At 35.0% G+C, this 16,570-nt stretch overlaps 1 protein-coding gene across 1 annotated transcript in view; it reads left to right on the top strand.

Annotated features, from left to right (window-relative positions):
- Positions 1 to 5,958: 5,958 nt before the first annotated feature.
- The window catches only part of LOC103607431 (complement factor H-related protein 3-like), a gene marked incomplete at its 3' end in the record, with an annotated part of 14,107 nt that continues 3,495 nt past the window's right edge, over positions 5,959 to 16,570 (top strand). The window contains exon 1 of the mRNA XM_008591933.1: positions 5,959 to 6,060. Coding sequence (XP_008590155.1) covers positions 6,003 to 6,060 — 58 coding nt within the window. The remainder of the gene's footprint in view (positions 6,061 to 16,570) is intronic.

The following is a 16,570-nucleotide window of genomic DNA, read 5'->3' on the forward strand; positions in this document are numbered from 1 at the left end:
AAGCGCAGAGGGGATCAGGCCTGCGACACTCATCATCCTGCTCAGCCCCACAAGAGGTTACGACCGGCTGGTCCGGGGTCCCTTCCCGCCCTGTGTTATTGGTCCCCGGTGGCAAGGAACCAACAGGTTCATATTATTAATTAATATATATTAATATAGTTATACAATAACTATAAAAAATATATTATAGCTAGGAATATATTTAACCAAGGAGGTGAAATATTTCTACATGGAAAACTAGAAAACATTGATGTAACAAATTGAAGAGGATGCACAAAAAACTTGGAATACATTTAATATTCAGGGATTGGAAGATTAATATTGTGAAAATGACCATATTACTAAAAGTAATCAACAGATTCAATGCAATTCCTGTTAAAATAGCAATGACATATTTCACAAACATAGCGAAGATGATTTTAAACTGTGTACGAAACCATAAAAGACTACGAAGAGTCAAAGCAACCCTGAGCAAAAGGAACAAAGCTGAGAGCATCACACTATGTACTTCAAAATATACTACAAAGCCTTAGTACTGAAACATCGTGGTACTGGCATAAAAACAAACAGACTAACAGAAAAGAATAGTGAACTTGGCAATAAAGCTGTATATTTACAATCCACTGATTTTTTTACAAAGATACCAAGAATATTCATTGGGGAAAAGACACTCTCTTCAATAAATGGTGCTGGAAAAACTGTATATCCAAATTCAAAAAAATAAGACTAGAGTGCAATCTCTCACCACATAAAAAAAAAATCAATTCAAAATGGATTAAAGACTTAAAAGAAAAGCCCCAAACTGTGGAATTTTCTAAGAAAAGACAAAACTATTAAAAACAACTATAGCTGTAATAAATTGTTAAGAGATACAAATTACCAACAGATACAGTTTTTGACAGAAATTTAAAAGGGGGAGAGGAGTGTGAAAGTACAGAGTTTTTTAATGCAATAAACTTAATTCATTATTCACTTAAAATAGACTATTATGTAAGGCTTAGGGCAACCACAAAGCAAAAACTTATAGTAGTTAAACAAAATATATAACAAAAGGATTCAAAGCATACCACTACAGAAAATTATCAAACTACAAAGGTAAGACAGGAAAACAGGCATACAGAGAAAAAGGATCAAAAAAACAAATTCCTAAGTGTCAAGTCTTCCCTGTTAGTAATTGCCTTGAATGAAAATGGATTAAATTATCCAATCAAAAGACAGAGGGACAGAGTGGATTAAAAAAAAAATTCAACTATATCCTGTTTACAAGAGACATACTTCAGCTTTAAGGACACAAGTGGACTACAAGTGAAAGGATTAAAAAACATATTCCATGCAAATAGAAACTAAAGGAGAGCAGGGATACCAACACTTATATCAGCAAAATAGAATTTAAGTAAAAAAGTGTAAAAAGAGGCAAAAAAATTAATTATATAATGATAAAAAAGCCACTATTAAGACAATATAACAGTTGTAAATATATATGCACCCAACATCTGAGCATCTAAATGTATAAAACAATTATTAAATGATCTAAATAAAGAGATGAACTGCAAAACAATAATAGTAGAGGATTTCAACACCTCGTTTTCAACAATGGATAGATGGCCTAGATAGAAAATCAATAAAGAAACATTGGACTTGAACTACACTTTAGACCAAATGCACCTTAAAGACATATAGAAACATTACATCCAATAACAATAGAATACACATTCTAATCAAACATTCATGGAACAGTCTCCAGAATAAATCATATGTTAGGCCACAAAACAAATTTTAACAAATTTAAGATGACTGAAACAATGGCATGAGAGTAGAAGTTAATAACATGAGAAATCATAGAAATTTTTTAAAAATATGTGGATATTAAACAACGTGCTCCTGAACCAAAGCCAGACAAGGACACTACAAGAAAAGAAAATTACAGGCCAATATCTCTGATAAACGTAGATGCAAAAATCCTCAACAATACACTAGCAAACAGAATTCAACAATACTTTAAAGGAATCATTCACCATGATCAAGTGAAGTTTATCCCAGGGATTCAAGGATGGCTCAATATATGAAAATCAATAAATGTGATATACCACATTAACAAAATGAAAGACAAATCCATATGATCATATAAATAGATGCAGAAAAAGCCCTTGACAAAATTCAACATCATTTCATGAGACAAAATATCAAGAGATTAGGTATAGAAGGAATGTACTTCCACACATTAAAGTCCATATAAGACAAACTAACATAAAACTCAACAGTGTATGATGAAAGTTGAAAGTGTTTCCTTTAGGATCAGTAATAAAGCAAGGATGCCCACTCTCACCACCTCCTTTCAACATAATACTGGGAGTCCTAGCCGGAGCAATTCGGCAAGAAAAAATAAGAAGCATTAAAATTAGAAAGAAATAAGTCAAACTATCTCTGTTTGCAGATAATTTAATCCTACTTATAGAAAACCCTAAAAGCTCAACCAAATAAACTCTTAGAAATGATAAACAAATTCAGTAACATTGCAGGATACAAATCAGCACACAAGAATGAGTAGTTTCCATACACTATCCAGGAAAAAAAGTAGAACACAATATCATTTACAAAAGCAACCAAAAAAAGAAAAATACTTCGGTGTAAATTTAACCAAGAAGTAAAATAAATGTATACTGAAAAGTACAAAACACTGATGAAAGAAATTGATGAAAACACAAATAAATGGAAAGATATCCCATGTTCATGGATTAGAAGAATCAATATTGTTAAAATGTCCATACTATCGAAATTGATCTACAAATTCAATGCAATCTCTATTAATATTCCAATGTAATTTTTCACAGAAATAGTAAAATATTCTAAAATTCATATGGAAAGATAAAAGAACTCAAATAAACAAAGTAATTTGGGGCAGAAAGAATAAAACTGGAGGCATCACATTCCCTGATTTCAAAACATATAAAGCTATTGTAATCAAAATATCATGGTGCTGGCATAAAAATAAACATATGGACAAATGGAAAAAGATAGTAAATCCAGAAATACACCCATCAATTTGGGGCAGAAAGAATAAAACTGGAGGCATCACATTCCCTGATTTCAAAACATATAAAGCTATTGTAATCAAAATATCATGGTACTGGCATAAAAATAAACATATGGACAAATGGAAAAAGATAGTAAATCCAGAAATACACCCATGCGTTTATAGCCAATTGATTTTGACAAAGGAGCCAAGAACATACAATGGGGAAAGGACAGTCTCTTTTATAAATTCTATTAGGAATACTGGATATCCATGTGCAGAAGAATAAAATTAAATTCTTATCTCAGAACATATACAAAAATCAACCTAAAATGGATTAAAGACTTAAATTTAAGACCTGAAACTGTAAAACTACTACAAGAAAACATAGGTTAAAGTTCTACAACATTGCAATATTTTTTTAAAATATGAAAACAGGCAATGAAAGCAAAATTAGACAAATAGAATTCCATTAAACTAAAATGCTTATGCACAGCAAAGGAAAAAAGTAATGCAGTGAAGAGATAACCTACAAAATGAAAGAAAATATTTGCAAACCATACAGTTGATAAAAAATTAATACCCAAAATATATAAGGAACTCAAACAAATAAATAGCAAGAAAACAAATGGCCTGATTTAAAAATGGGCAAAGTACCTGAACAGACATTTCTCAGAAGAGGACATACAAATCAATAGGTTTATGAAAAAATATTCAACATCACTAATCATCAGGAAAATGCAAATGAAAACTGTAATGAGATATCACAGAAACATAATATAATATTAGTTATCTAATAAATTCTATGATACGTTCAATTTTTATATTTTTGGCTGAATACTCTTTTGGTTATTTCCTCAAATAACATCAATTTGCTATATTTCCAATATAGATAAAATTTTTAAAAATTCAGTCTTTCTTCTAGCATGTTTGGTTCAAATTTGCAACTTGTTATATAAATATTGCAAGTCATTTCAGGTTCACCACTTATAACTTGTAATATCTATAAATTTTTAGGATTGTTCTCAAATTTTGGAAAAATTCTGTCAAATTTCCCTGATAAAATGGACTCTGAGATTTCAGGGCATTAAAAGATTTCTTAGGATAGAATTAATATCAAATACTCTTTCAGTCGCAGTTTAGTAAACTAGTTTGTTCTCAATGTCTCCATTTTGAAGACGCATTATAAGTTTTACGGTATCTTCATTGATGTCAATGTATCATGCATGACGTGAAAAAACTTTCATTCACACTAGGCGTCAGTGAGCATTGAATCATCTTATTTTGAAGACGCATTATAAGTTTTACGGTATCTTCATTGATGTCAATATATCATGCATGACGTGAAAAAACTTTCATTCACACTAGGCGTCAGTGAGCATTGAATCATCTAAAACTTTTATATATCTCATGATAGGCTCCACATTTTTAAATGCTATTTCTCTTTCAAAACCTATAGAATTCTGGTGCCAGGCAACATGCAACATATTCATACGTGCTAGGTCTACAGACCCAACCTCTTTGCAACTGAGGGCAACTGATGTGGCACGGTGGTGGTAAGAATGTTCCTAGAAGCCATTCTTACACATGGATGGCATCAGTTACCAAATTATGTACAACTGTGACTACAGATTATACCCCACTAATCTCAAACTAAAAGCATTCTGTGTGTAACTTTTTAGTTGAATCCTCTAAATACCTGATTCTCTAAAGTCAACTGATTAGTAAAAGTATAATGAATGGAAAATCCGAGTAGAATAAAACAATAGCTTATTCTCTTTCAATGAAGATGTTTTTTCAGTTTCTACAGAAATGTATGTGACCATGCAGAAACATCACTAGGGGCCCCCTCCGGTCCTTGAGGAGGTCTGTTCAAATGAGGAGGTCTGGAGCTTAAACTTCATTAGATTCTCAGGAAATCAAGCTCTGACTATAATTATCAGTTTCCCCTCCTTTTCTTCAGGTTGAGATTTTGTATAATTGTTGTATTATGAATTCGTTCAGTAATTTGCTTAATTTGTATCCATTTGTCTGAGTCCTTTTTCCTCTATCCTTTCCAAAACAACTGCCAAAACAATGCTACTTAAATACTACCTCACCTACATTCCTGTTCCTTAATTAGATATATCGAATATGTTTTATTGCCTATAAAATAATTAAAAATTTTTTGATCTGGAATTCAAACCTCTTCTTATTCACAGCTCCTCTTTCTTTTTCCCCTAGTGCCTTGTGCAAAATCACTGCTTCTGTGCTGGTCTTCTTATTACTTCTAAAATAGTCTCTACACTTTCCTATACTTCGTAATCTTGGCTCAGGTGTAATCTTTTAAACTGCACTGTAATATCCAAGTACTCTTGAGACCATTCCAGATCAAGCCCAGTAACCAGCCAGCACTTCATTCTTGGTAAAGTTCACTCATGTTGTCTGAGTGTTGACTGTGAAAACATTGCCTAAACTGAAGTTCTGTAAATGATTTTTTAAAAAAATTGTATTTCACTCCTTTGAAATGAGTTTAATTTTACTTAAAACATCATGTGTCTCAGCTGCTAAAATATTTACTCCAGGCATTCAGAGGCTCCTGTAAATGCTCTTAAAAAGAGCTTCCATTATTGAAGAGCTCTTTAATGAAGTCTGAATAATTGGAGGATTTATGAAGTCCAGGGGATATCCCTAGCTGCTGCTTTGCACACTTAAAGAATCTAAACGTGTTCCAAGGAGAACACGCCTGGGTTTATAAGAACAATCAAAGAGCAGATAACAGCATTAACTTTCAGTGGGAGTACAGCCAAAATCAGGTCAAACTCTAGCACTGCTGGAGCTTGTAGTGGATTTTTTTTGTTGTTTACTTTGCAAAAGTTTCTGATGGGTGGGGCATTCAACTTCCTTTTAGAGAAAATACTTTCCTGCATTAATCACAATTTTTAGCAGAGGAGAACTGGATGCTGTGAGCAGTGTTAGCTAGTAAATATATCCCTAAAATATCCAAAAAATGAAACTTCTAGCAAAGATTATTTGGCTTATGTTATGGGCTGTTTGTGTAGGAGAAGGTAAGATTAAAAGAGTAAGACTTGTTTTCTATAACTATTTTATGAAACATTTGCTAAAATTGCTTTTCTCGGTGATAATACAAGTTTGGTCTATAAACTGTTTTAGTTACTATTTTGTAGCTTAGAATTTGAGTGGTTTAGACATTGTTACGTTTAAAATATATAAGTATTTGAATGACACATCTGAGTATTCATTATAACTTTATTTAATGAAAAATCTAAGAAAATATCTTAAAAAATGTTTTTAAAACTGTAATCTGGCATAATCATTTCTCTTGTAATTATCACAAAATGTAATTTAGCTTTTTTTTTTTCTTAGAAGTTTCACAAACTGCTTTATGTGAAAGTATTAAGTATGTGAATATAGTTAAAAAATGTTTTTAAAACTGTAATCTGGCATAATCATTTCTCTTGTAATTATCACAAAATGTAATTTAGCTTTTTTTTTTCTTAGAAGTTTCACAAACTGCTTTATGTGAAAGTATTAAGTATGTGAATATACATAGTCAATAAAAACTTTCAAATCATGTAATGATAGGATTTATTTTAGATATAATTTTAACTCTCATAAAGAAAAATTTATCACTTACAACTGGCAGTGTCATGACCTAAAATGTATTGTAGACAGGCATCATCCGCACTATCAGAATGAAAATATTATGTCAATTTGAAAGAAAATTGAATATATAATACTTGCAACATCTAAATTGTTCACTAGGATTTTTTTCCCTGTAGTTGTGTGTAAGATATATTCTCAGAGAGCAGTCTTTTGGTGTAGTGAATATGAATGTCAGAGTTTTTTTCTGGTATCAGTAAGACAATTTCTGGATTCATAATTAAATTTAATTCTATCACTGCTTCTCAATAAATTTAAAAGATTATTATTAGAAGTTTGCTTTCCTAGTTCATGATAGGTAACCAGTTGTGTGACAGATATTTGATCAACATTTTTAAACCAAATAATTTACCTGTCATTCATAATTTTCCAAAACTTTTCACTAAGTCAACAAATTTTGATTGATTGCCTGCAGCATAGCCTGTAGGCACTGAAGAATGTAAGGAAATAACACAAAACCTCTGTCCTGAAAGTCTTACAATTTGGAAAATAAAGATTTTCAAAGTTAAATCCTTCAGTAATATTTTAAAAATTTTATTCAAATGTGCTTAATGCTTTTTTGTTAGATTGAGCCTTTATTCAGTTATATTTAATAAAATGTTATAGCATGATTTTTAGCTTGTAAACCTTGTATTCAGCCACTTTTTAAACTAGCTAGATAATCATTTTCTTACATATATAAATATTACAATTAGTATTTTAAAATAAAGTATCGTTTTATTGGCAAAGAGTTTGAAATAATGTTAACGTGACCAATCATATCAAATATCTTTTTTTTACATAAAGGTTTTGGTCTTTTATTACTTTATGGGAATGCTTTTAATGTTTCACAATTTATATACGGTTTGCTGAGGTTTTATGTAGGTATCACTTGTCATGTAAGGGAGATTTCTTCTATTTCTGGCTAATTTTTAAAAATGAAGAATCGATGCCGAGTTTAAACTGTTTAAATGGTTACAAAGTGGAAATTGAAACATTAAAATACTGTGCAGCAAAGTATATGTGATAATTTTTAAAAGTATTCTAAACTTCATTTACATAATTAATTCCAGTTTACTTGTTTTACTTCTGTTTTATTTTTCATCAATGTCTGCTTTAATGTGATATCAATTTCTGCTAGTGCAGCACTGTGTTAGTCCATTTTTGTTGCTTATTACAAAATACATGAACTGTGTCATTTATAAGAAAACAAAATGTATTGCTTACAGTTTCAGAGGCTAGGAAGTCCAGAGTCCAGGGAACACATCTGGTGAGAGTTTCGGTGGTGGCAACAGTGACCCAGGGGTCTCACATGGCAGAAGATGGCAGAGCAGCAAGAGTGATCATCCCTCATGCACCTTCCTTTGAAAGCACTCCCCTGACCACCATTATTAATCCATTCACTAGGGCAGGGTCCTACAATCTAATCACCTCTTCAAGGCCCCACTTTTCCATTACCATAATAAGATTCCCCACCCTCAACAGTTACAGCGGGGATTAATCCTCGCTGAGGCTGGGGGGAGCATCCAATCTGTGGCAAGCTCTTTATATGATGTAGTGAAAATGGCTGTAAATCTGGCTATTTCCTTACAGAAAAAGCACAACTTTGGTATTTAAAGCAATGCTTAGGTCAGCCTCATAATTTCATAAAAACACATATAATGCACTAGACTTTAGAGAAAAATTTTGTACATTTTCAGTGGATATGGAAGTTTTATTTTATTCCTTGTTTGCTAAATAAACTCTGAAGCTAAACTAGTTTGAAATGTCAATAAATTCCACCAGTCTACCATACCTAACAGAATTTTACTCATCAGAGTAGGCATCATTAATATTCATGTATAATTCAGTATTTGCCTCTGTTTTTATGTTCACATTGAACACTGAATACTAAATTGAGAAACTGAGATGACTGTTTAGAATACTCTCACTACCGGCTTTACTCAACTAGACATAACATTTTAGCATTTCCTAAATTGCTTCTGCCCTGTTAAGAGTGAACATTCTTTACAAAGTGCTCTTCATCACTAAAGAAAAATAATAGTGTTGCAGGGGACCCTAAGCATTTTTAATTGTTGAGCCTTTCCCTTTTCCACTTGAGAAACTGTTTTAGAAACTTTATGCTCCACTGGAAACTCGAGCCCCTGCTTGCCCCTTGGGCCCACCTTCTGTGAGATAACAGCAGTCTCTCACCCCTCCCCCAGGGGCCAGACGCAAATCAGGCTCCTAAAGTGACCAACAGACTGTGTCCCATAAACAGCCAATCCAAATTAGCAGGACAGCATCCCTCATTTACATAAGAGGACTTGAATGAGAACCTAGGAGAAAGAAGGGTGGGAATTTAGGCCGTATAAGGGGGTAGTCTCCTTCGTTATGGGAGACACTGGCTTGGGAGTTTTCCGCCCTCCAGTGTCCTCCTTGCTTGCAAGCAATGAAGTGCTATAACACTGAAGAAAGAGCCGCAACACTAAAATAAAGAGCTATAAAACTACAACTGACGCAGGTCTTGAATTCCTCTGTGCATTCGCCCCACAACGATAGCCAACAAGAATTTATAAAACCAGCTTTCTATTTGTTTTCCCTTTTTATTAAATTGGGGGGCCGGCCCCGTGGCGCGCTGGGGAGAGTGCGGTGCTGGGAGCCAAGCGGCTCTCCTGCCGCGGGTTCGGATCCTATATGGGAGTGGCCGGGGCGCTCACTGGCTGAGCGTGGTGTGGGTGACGCCACACCAAGGGTTGCGATCCCCTTACCGGTCACGAAAAAGACACACACACAAAAATAATAAATATTAAACTGGGGACCAAGTAGTAGATTTTCAGTGTGATGTGTCATCTTCATTCACATGCCTAGTTTTGTAAGAACAATGGTTGCTTCCTTTTTGTTTTGGTCATGGCTCAGGAAGTCACCACAGGCTATTAAGAATTAGGTCTTATTTACAAGGCGTTGTTTAAAATAACAGTTCCTCGAGCATACCAAATAGTTTCAGCCTTTTTTGGAATATGTTATGACCAAGATTTTCAAGTAGATATTTTATTTATTTATTTACTTGGATTATTTTTTATTTTACACTTGAAACATAATTGATTATACATATTTACGGGTTGTAGAGGTGACTGTCAGCATTTGTGTACAATATGTTAAGACCAAATCAATATTAGTAGAATGTTCCTCATTACAAATGTTTCATCCGGTTTGAATTGATTTTGGTGTATGGTGAGAGGTATGGGTCTAGTATTATTCTTCTACATATAGATGTCCAATTTTCCCTGCACCATTTATTGAAGAGGCTGTCTTTTCTCCAGTGTATGTTCTTGGCACCATTGTTGAAGACCAGTTGGTTCTCCATTCTGTTCCATTGATCCACATGTCTGTTTTTATGCCAGCACCATGCTGTTTTGGCTGTTAGAGCTTTGTAGTATAAATCGGAGTCAGGTAATGTTATGCCTCCAGCTTTATTTTTTAAGCTCTGGATTGCTTTGGCTAATTGGGGTCTTTTGTTGCTCCATATGAATATTAGGATTTTTTTTTCTATTTCTGTGAAGATGTCATTTGTATTGGGGATTGCAAAGAATATTTAGATTCTCTTGGCACCATTGTTGAAGACCAGTTGGCTGTAAGTACCTGGTTGAAGTCTGGGTTCTCCATTCTGTTCCATTGATCCACATGTCTGTTTTTATGCCAGCACCATGCTGTTTTGGCTGTTAGAGCTTTGTAGTATAAATCGGAGTCAGGTAATGTTATGCCTCCAGCTTTATTTTTTAAGCTCAGGATTGCTTTGGCTAATTGGGGTCTTTTGTTGTTCCATATGAATATTAGGATTTTTTTTTTCTATTTCTGTGAAGATGTCATTTGTATTGGGGATTGCAAAGAATATTTAGATTACTTGGGGTAGTATGAATATTTTCACAATGTTAATTCTTCTAATCCAAGGGCATGGATGTCTTTTCATCTATTTGTGTCCCCTTTAGTTTCTTTCAACAGCGGTATGTAGTTCTCATTGGAGAGATCTTTCACTTTGGTTAGATTGATTCCCAGAGTTTTTTGTTTGTTTGTTTTTTGTTTTTTTTTTTTTGTCTTTTTCCGTGTCCGGCAACGGATCGCAACCCTCAGTGTCGCCCCCGTACCGGACCGGGACCGGCAACGGGATCGCAACCCTTGGTGTTGCTCCCGCGCCTCGCTCAGCCAGTGAGCGGGAACCGGTCTGTATGTGGGATCCGAACCCTCGGCGGGAGCGCCTCCGCACTTCCCAAGCGGTGCACCAGCGCAGTGCGCCACCGGGCGGTTTGTTTGTTTTTTGGATGTGTGTGTGTGTGTGTGTGTGTGTGTGTGTGTGTGTGTGTGTGTGTGTGTGACTCTTATAAATGAGCTAGCTTTCTTTACCTATTTTTCTGCTAGTTCATTATTGGAGTATAAAAACAGTACTGTCTTTTCATGTTGATTTTTTGTCTTGCAACTTTACTAAAATTGTTTGTCAACTCTAATAATTGTTTTGTAGAGTATTTAGGCTTTTCTCTATATAGGATTATGTTATTTGCAACAGGGACAATTTGACTTTGTCTTTTCCAATCTGGATATCCTTTATTTCTTTCTCTTGCCTTATTGTGCTCGTTTGTACTTCCAATAGTGTGTTAAATAGGAGTTGCAAGGGTGGACATCCTTGTCTTATCCCATTCTTAAGGGAAGAGCTTTCATCTTTTCCTCACTCAGGATGATATTGTTGGTGGGTTTGTTATATATGGCTTTTATTGTGTTGAGGCACTTTCCTTCTATATCTAGTTTGCTAAGTCTTTATCATGAAGGGATGTTAAATTTTGTCAAATGCATCTATTGCAATAATCATATGGTTTTTGTCCTTGATTTTGTTAACGTGTCACATTTATTGACTTGCATATGTTGTAGCATCCTTGCATCCCTGGGATGAATCCCACTTGATCATGGTGTATAATTTTTTTGATGTGTTGCTATATTCTATTTGCTAATATTTTACTGAGTATTTTTGCATCTATGTTTATCAAAGACATTGATTCACCTGTTGTTTTATTTATTTTTTGTATCTTTGTCTGGTTTTGTATCAGGGTGATGTTGGCTTCATAGAATGAGTTTGATAGAATTCTTTGGAACAGTTTGAAGAGAATTGATATTAATTTCTCTTTAAAGGTCTGGTAGAAATCAGCAGTAAAGCCATCCAGTCCTGGGCTTTTCTTTGTTGGGAAACTGCTGATTACTGCTTCAATCTCATTGCTTTTTACTGCTCTGTTTAGCTTTTCTTTTTTTTTTTTTTNGGGAGTGCCGCCGCGCTCCCAAGCGGCGCACTGTAGCAGTGCGCCACCGGGCCGGCCCATAGCTTTTCTTTGTCTTCTTGGATCAGTCTTGGCAGTTTGTATGTGTCCATAAATTTATCCATTTCTCCCAGGTTTTCAAATTTGTTGGCATTAGTTGTTTGTAGTAGTCTCTAATGATTCTTTGTATTTCTGTTGCATTGATTGTAATGTCTCCGTTTTCATTTTTGATATTTGTTATTTGGGTCTTCTCCGTTCTTTTTTAGTTACCCTAAATAACTGTTTGTCTATTTTTTTATCTTCTCAAAAAACCAACTTTCCTTTCATTGATCTTTTATATCATTTCTTGAGTCTTTATTTCATTTAGTTCTTCTTGGATCTTAATGATTTCTTTCTACCTACTAATTTTGAGATTATATTGTTTGTTTTTCTAGTTCTTGGATATATAGCATTAGGTTATTTATTTGAAATCTTTCTATTCTCTTAATGTAAGTGCTTATTGCAATAAAATTCCCTATTAGTACTACTTTTGCTGTATCCTACAGGTTTTGTTTTTATGTATATTTATTTTCATTAGTTTCAATATTTTTTCATTTCTTTTTAAATTTCATCTTTGACTCATAGGTCATTCAGGAGCATGCTGTTTAATTTCCATGTGTTTGTATAGTTTCCAGAGTTTCACTTGTTATTAATTTCTAGTTTTAATCTGTTGTTGTCTGAAAAGATACTTGAAATAATTTCAATTTTAAAAAATTTGTTTAGGCTTGATTTGTGGCCTAAAGTGTGGTCTATCTTGGAGAATGTTCCATATGTTGACGAGAAGAATGTATATTTTGTAATTGTTGGATGAAATAGTCTGTAGATATCTGCCAAGCCCAATTGGTCTAAAGTGTGTTTTTTATTTTTTTTTCCTTTTTGTCTTTTTTCGTGACCGGCAACGGATCGCAACCCTCAGTGTCGCGCCCGCACCGGACCGGGACCGGCAACGGGATCGCAACCCTCGATGTTGCTCCCACGCCTCGCTCAGCCAGTGAGTGGGAACCAGTCTGTATGTGGGACCCGAACCCTCGGCGGGAGCGCCACAGCGCTTCCCAAGTGGCGCACTATAGCAGTGCGCCTAAAGTGTGTTTTAAATGGAGTGTTTTTCTGTTGATTTGTTGCCTAGATGATCTGTCCAATGTTGAGAGAAGGGTGTTCAGGCCTCCAACTATTTTTGCATTTGGCTTTATCTCTTTGCTTAGGTCTAATAGTGTNTTTGTTTTTATGTATATTTATTTTCATTAGTTTCAATATTTTTTCATTTCTTTTTAAATTTCATCTTTGACTCATAGGTCATTCAGGAGCATGCTGTTTAATTTCCATGTGTTTGTATAGTTTCCAGAGTTTCACTTGTTATTAATTTCTAGTTTTAATCTGTTGTTGTCTGAAAAGATACTTGAAATAATTTCAATTTAAAAAAATTTGTTTAGGCTTGATTTGTGGCCTAAAGTGTGGTCTATCTTGGAGAATGTTCCATATGTTGATGAAAAGAATGTATATTTTGTAGTTGTTGGATGAAATAGTCTGTAGATATCTGCCAAGCCCAATTGGTCTAAAGTGTGTTTTAAATGGAGTGTTTTTCTGTTGATTTGTTGCCTAGATGATCTGTCCAATGTTGAGAGAAGGATGTTCAGGCCTCCAACTATTTTTGCATTTGGCTTTATCTCTTTGCTTAGGTCTAATAGTGTGTGCTTTAGCATTACATATCTGGGTACTCCCATGTTGGGTGCATATATATTTATGATCGCTATGTCTTCCTGCTGGATAGATCCCTTTATCATTATATAATGGCCTTCTTTTTCTCTTTCTATGCTTTTTGGTTTAAATTGCATTTTATCCAATATAAGAGTAAATTATACTGTTCACTTTTTATTTTCATTTGAGTGATATATCTTTTCCCATTCCTTCATTATTAGTCTGCGTGTGTCTTTACAGGTGAGGTGAGTAGACAGCTTATGTTTGGTTCCAGCTTTTTAATCCAATCAGATAATCTTTCTTTTCAGTGAAAATTTAATTTACTTACATTTAGTGCTGTTATTAAAAGGTATTGTCTTACTCATGGCATTTTATCAATTTTCATTTGGATGTTTTAAATATCTTTTGTTTCTTTCCTTTTTATTGTGTGTTATTGGTGTTTTTGGTTTTTTGAGGTGGTGAGGTACAGTTTCTCTTTCATTCTTGTTTGCTATTTTGTTCCATCATGGGTTTTGTTCTTTCTTGTGTATTTATGGTAGTGATTATTGTTTTATGGATTCCAGATACAGGACTCCTTTGAGAATTTCTTTTCGGTCAGGTTGTGTGGTGGTGAACTCCTGCAGCTTTTATTTGTCTGGGAAACACACCTCTTTTTCTTCATTTCCGAAGTTTAGCTTTGCTTGGTATAGTATTCTTCGTTGGCAGTTTTTTTGTTTGCTTGTTTGCTTCTCCTTTCAATATTTTGAATATATCATCACATTCTCTTTTGTCCTGAACAGTTTCTGTTGAGAAGTCTGTTGTTAGTCTGATGAGGACTTCCTGATAGGTGACTTGGATGCTTTTGTTTTGGTGTTTTTAGAATTCTCTCTTTGCCTTTGAGTTTTTCCAGTTTGACTATAAAGTGTCTTTGTACAATGGGAGGACATTTTTGGATTGAATCTGTTTGGGGATCTTTGAGCCTCCTGAATCTGAAGGTACTTGTGTCTCCCTATACCTTGGATGTTTCCCACTATCATTTCATTGCATATGTTCTTAATACCTTCTCCTTTCTCCTCCCCTTCTGGAACACCCATGATTCAGATGATATGCAGTTAAGGTTTTCTGCTATCTTTCTTACATTTTCTTCATTTTTTAAAATTCCTGTTTTCTTATTTTTTGTCTTCTTGCATTATTTCAGAAAAACTGTCTTCAAGTCTATAATTCTTTCTTTTTGATCTATTCTGCTGCTTAAACTCTCAATTTTGTTTTTTATTTCATTGATTCAATGATTTCTAGTACATTCATTTTTAAAGTATTAATCTCTGTAAATTTTCTACTTCATATCCTGTATAGTTTAGTCCAGTTCATTGTGTTGTCTGATGGTGTCTTCCTTTATCTCACTGAGTTTCCATGATTGTTACTTGGAATTCCTTTTCCATCCTTTCAAGGATTTCCTGCTTTATTGGGTCTAGTACTTGAGAGTTATTGAATTCCTTTGGTGGATTCATATTTTTTTGTTTGTTCCTATTTCTAGTATTTCTACATTGATGTCTAGTCATCTGGCAGAGCTGATGCTTTTTCTATTACTTTAGAGTTGGTGTTGAGAAGACAGACTCCTGTAGATGTGTTTTGTATTAACCACTGAGTAGGTGTTTTACTATTGGCTCCAGGTAGACACAGTGGTGTAGTCTCTGCTTGGGTACTTTGGCTGTATTCAGTGTTGGAGTTGCATGTGAGTGCCTCCATGGCCTAGGCACTTGGGCACTTAAAGATTCATTGATGATGTATTGATGCTGTGTTCAGTCATCAAGGATGTGGGAGAGATGTTGAATTCTTGGGAGAAGCACCTGGGTACCCTGTTACTCTTTGATTTGGGTAGGTGACCCTGGGCCAGCTTGTTGGCCCCCTGGCTAGCCTCCCATGATCCTGATAGTTTCACTGTGAATTTTCTTCCTTACTTTGGCTATCGTGAGTTTCTGCACCCTCAAGGTTTTCTACGTGTGTCACCCTCCAGATGAAGGGAGTCATGTGGGCTGCCCATGTAAGTCTCACCCCAAGGTGTGCTACTGTGAGAGGTAACATAATAACCCATGTGGGCTTGTCCAATGGGTTGCATGTCTACGCTTGCTCACCTCCTCCCCAGGCTCTCCTGGTGACTCTCCTTGGCCAGTTGAGTGGTCTGCAGTTTTCCTGCACAGAGGGACTGGCTGCTATGGCTACTTTTGTGGTGGCTGGCTGTCCTTATGGTGGCAACTTTGGCAGTGGCTTTGGTGGGCTCCAGCTGTATCCCTCATGTCTGTGGTGTCCTTGGTGGCAGTGGGCTTGCCTTGAGGGGGTACAAGCAGTGCTGGCATCTGCAACGACCTCCCTAATGTCTGCAGTGTCCTTTGTGGTAGTAAGGTTACCTGAGAGCGAGGGAAGGAAACCTCGATACCATTTGTGATCTACTCACACACTATGATGTCAGCCAAATCTAGTCCTTAGAAGTGAGACACTATGTCCAGCACCCAACCAAGGTGGGGTAGAGGAATTAGGCTTCACTATTTGGAAGAAGAGTGTTGAAAGACATGTTATTTTTGAAAATCATTACATGTAGCAAAATGCCATTCAAGTCAAGAGAGTGTTTTATTTCTGGGATGTTTTCTTTGCCCTTTTCCAAGTTTTTTCTGTCTCTACAGTCATATTCCTTTTCTTTCTATCTGGCAGTACATTGTAAAGGTGTACCACACTTAAACTGGATATTCTATGAAAGAAAAACATAATGATACTAATAATTGGTCAATGACCCCAATGTTAATTTCAGGCATAATTTCAGTCCCTAAGAGAGGAAGCTATTATCAGAATGAAACAAATGTACATAAGAATTATAAGAAAAAAAATTAATGAACTTTAGTTGGCTATGATTCTGCACATCAGTCCAAAT

Source organism: Galeopterus variegatus, unplaced genomic scaffold (genome assembly GCF_000696425.1).
Source record: "Galeopterus variegatus unplaced genomic scaffold, G_variegatus-3.0.2 Scaffold7414, whole genome shotgun sequence".
NCBI classification, from domain to species: Eukaryota; Metazoa; Chordata; class Mammalia; order Dermoptera; family Cynocephalidae; genus Galeopterus; species Galeopterus variegatus.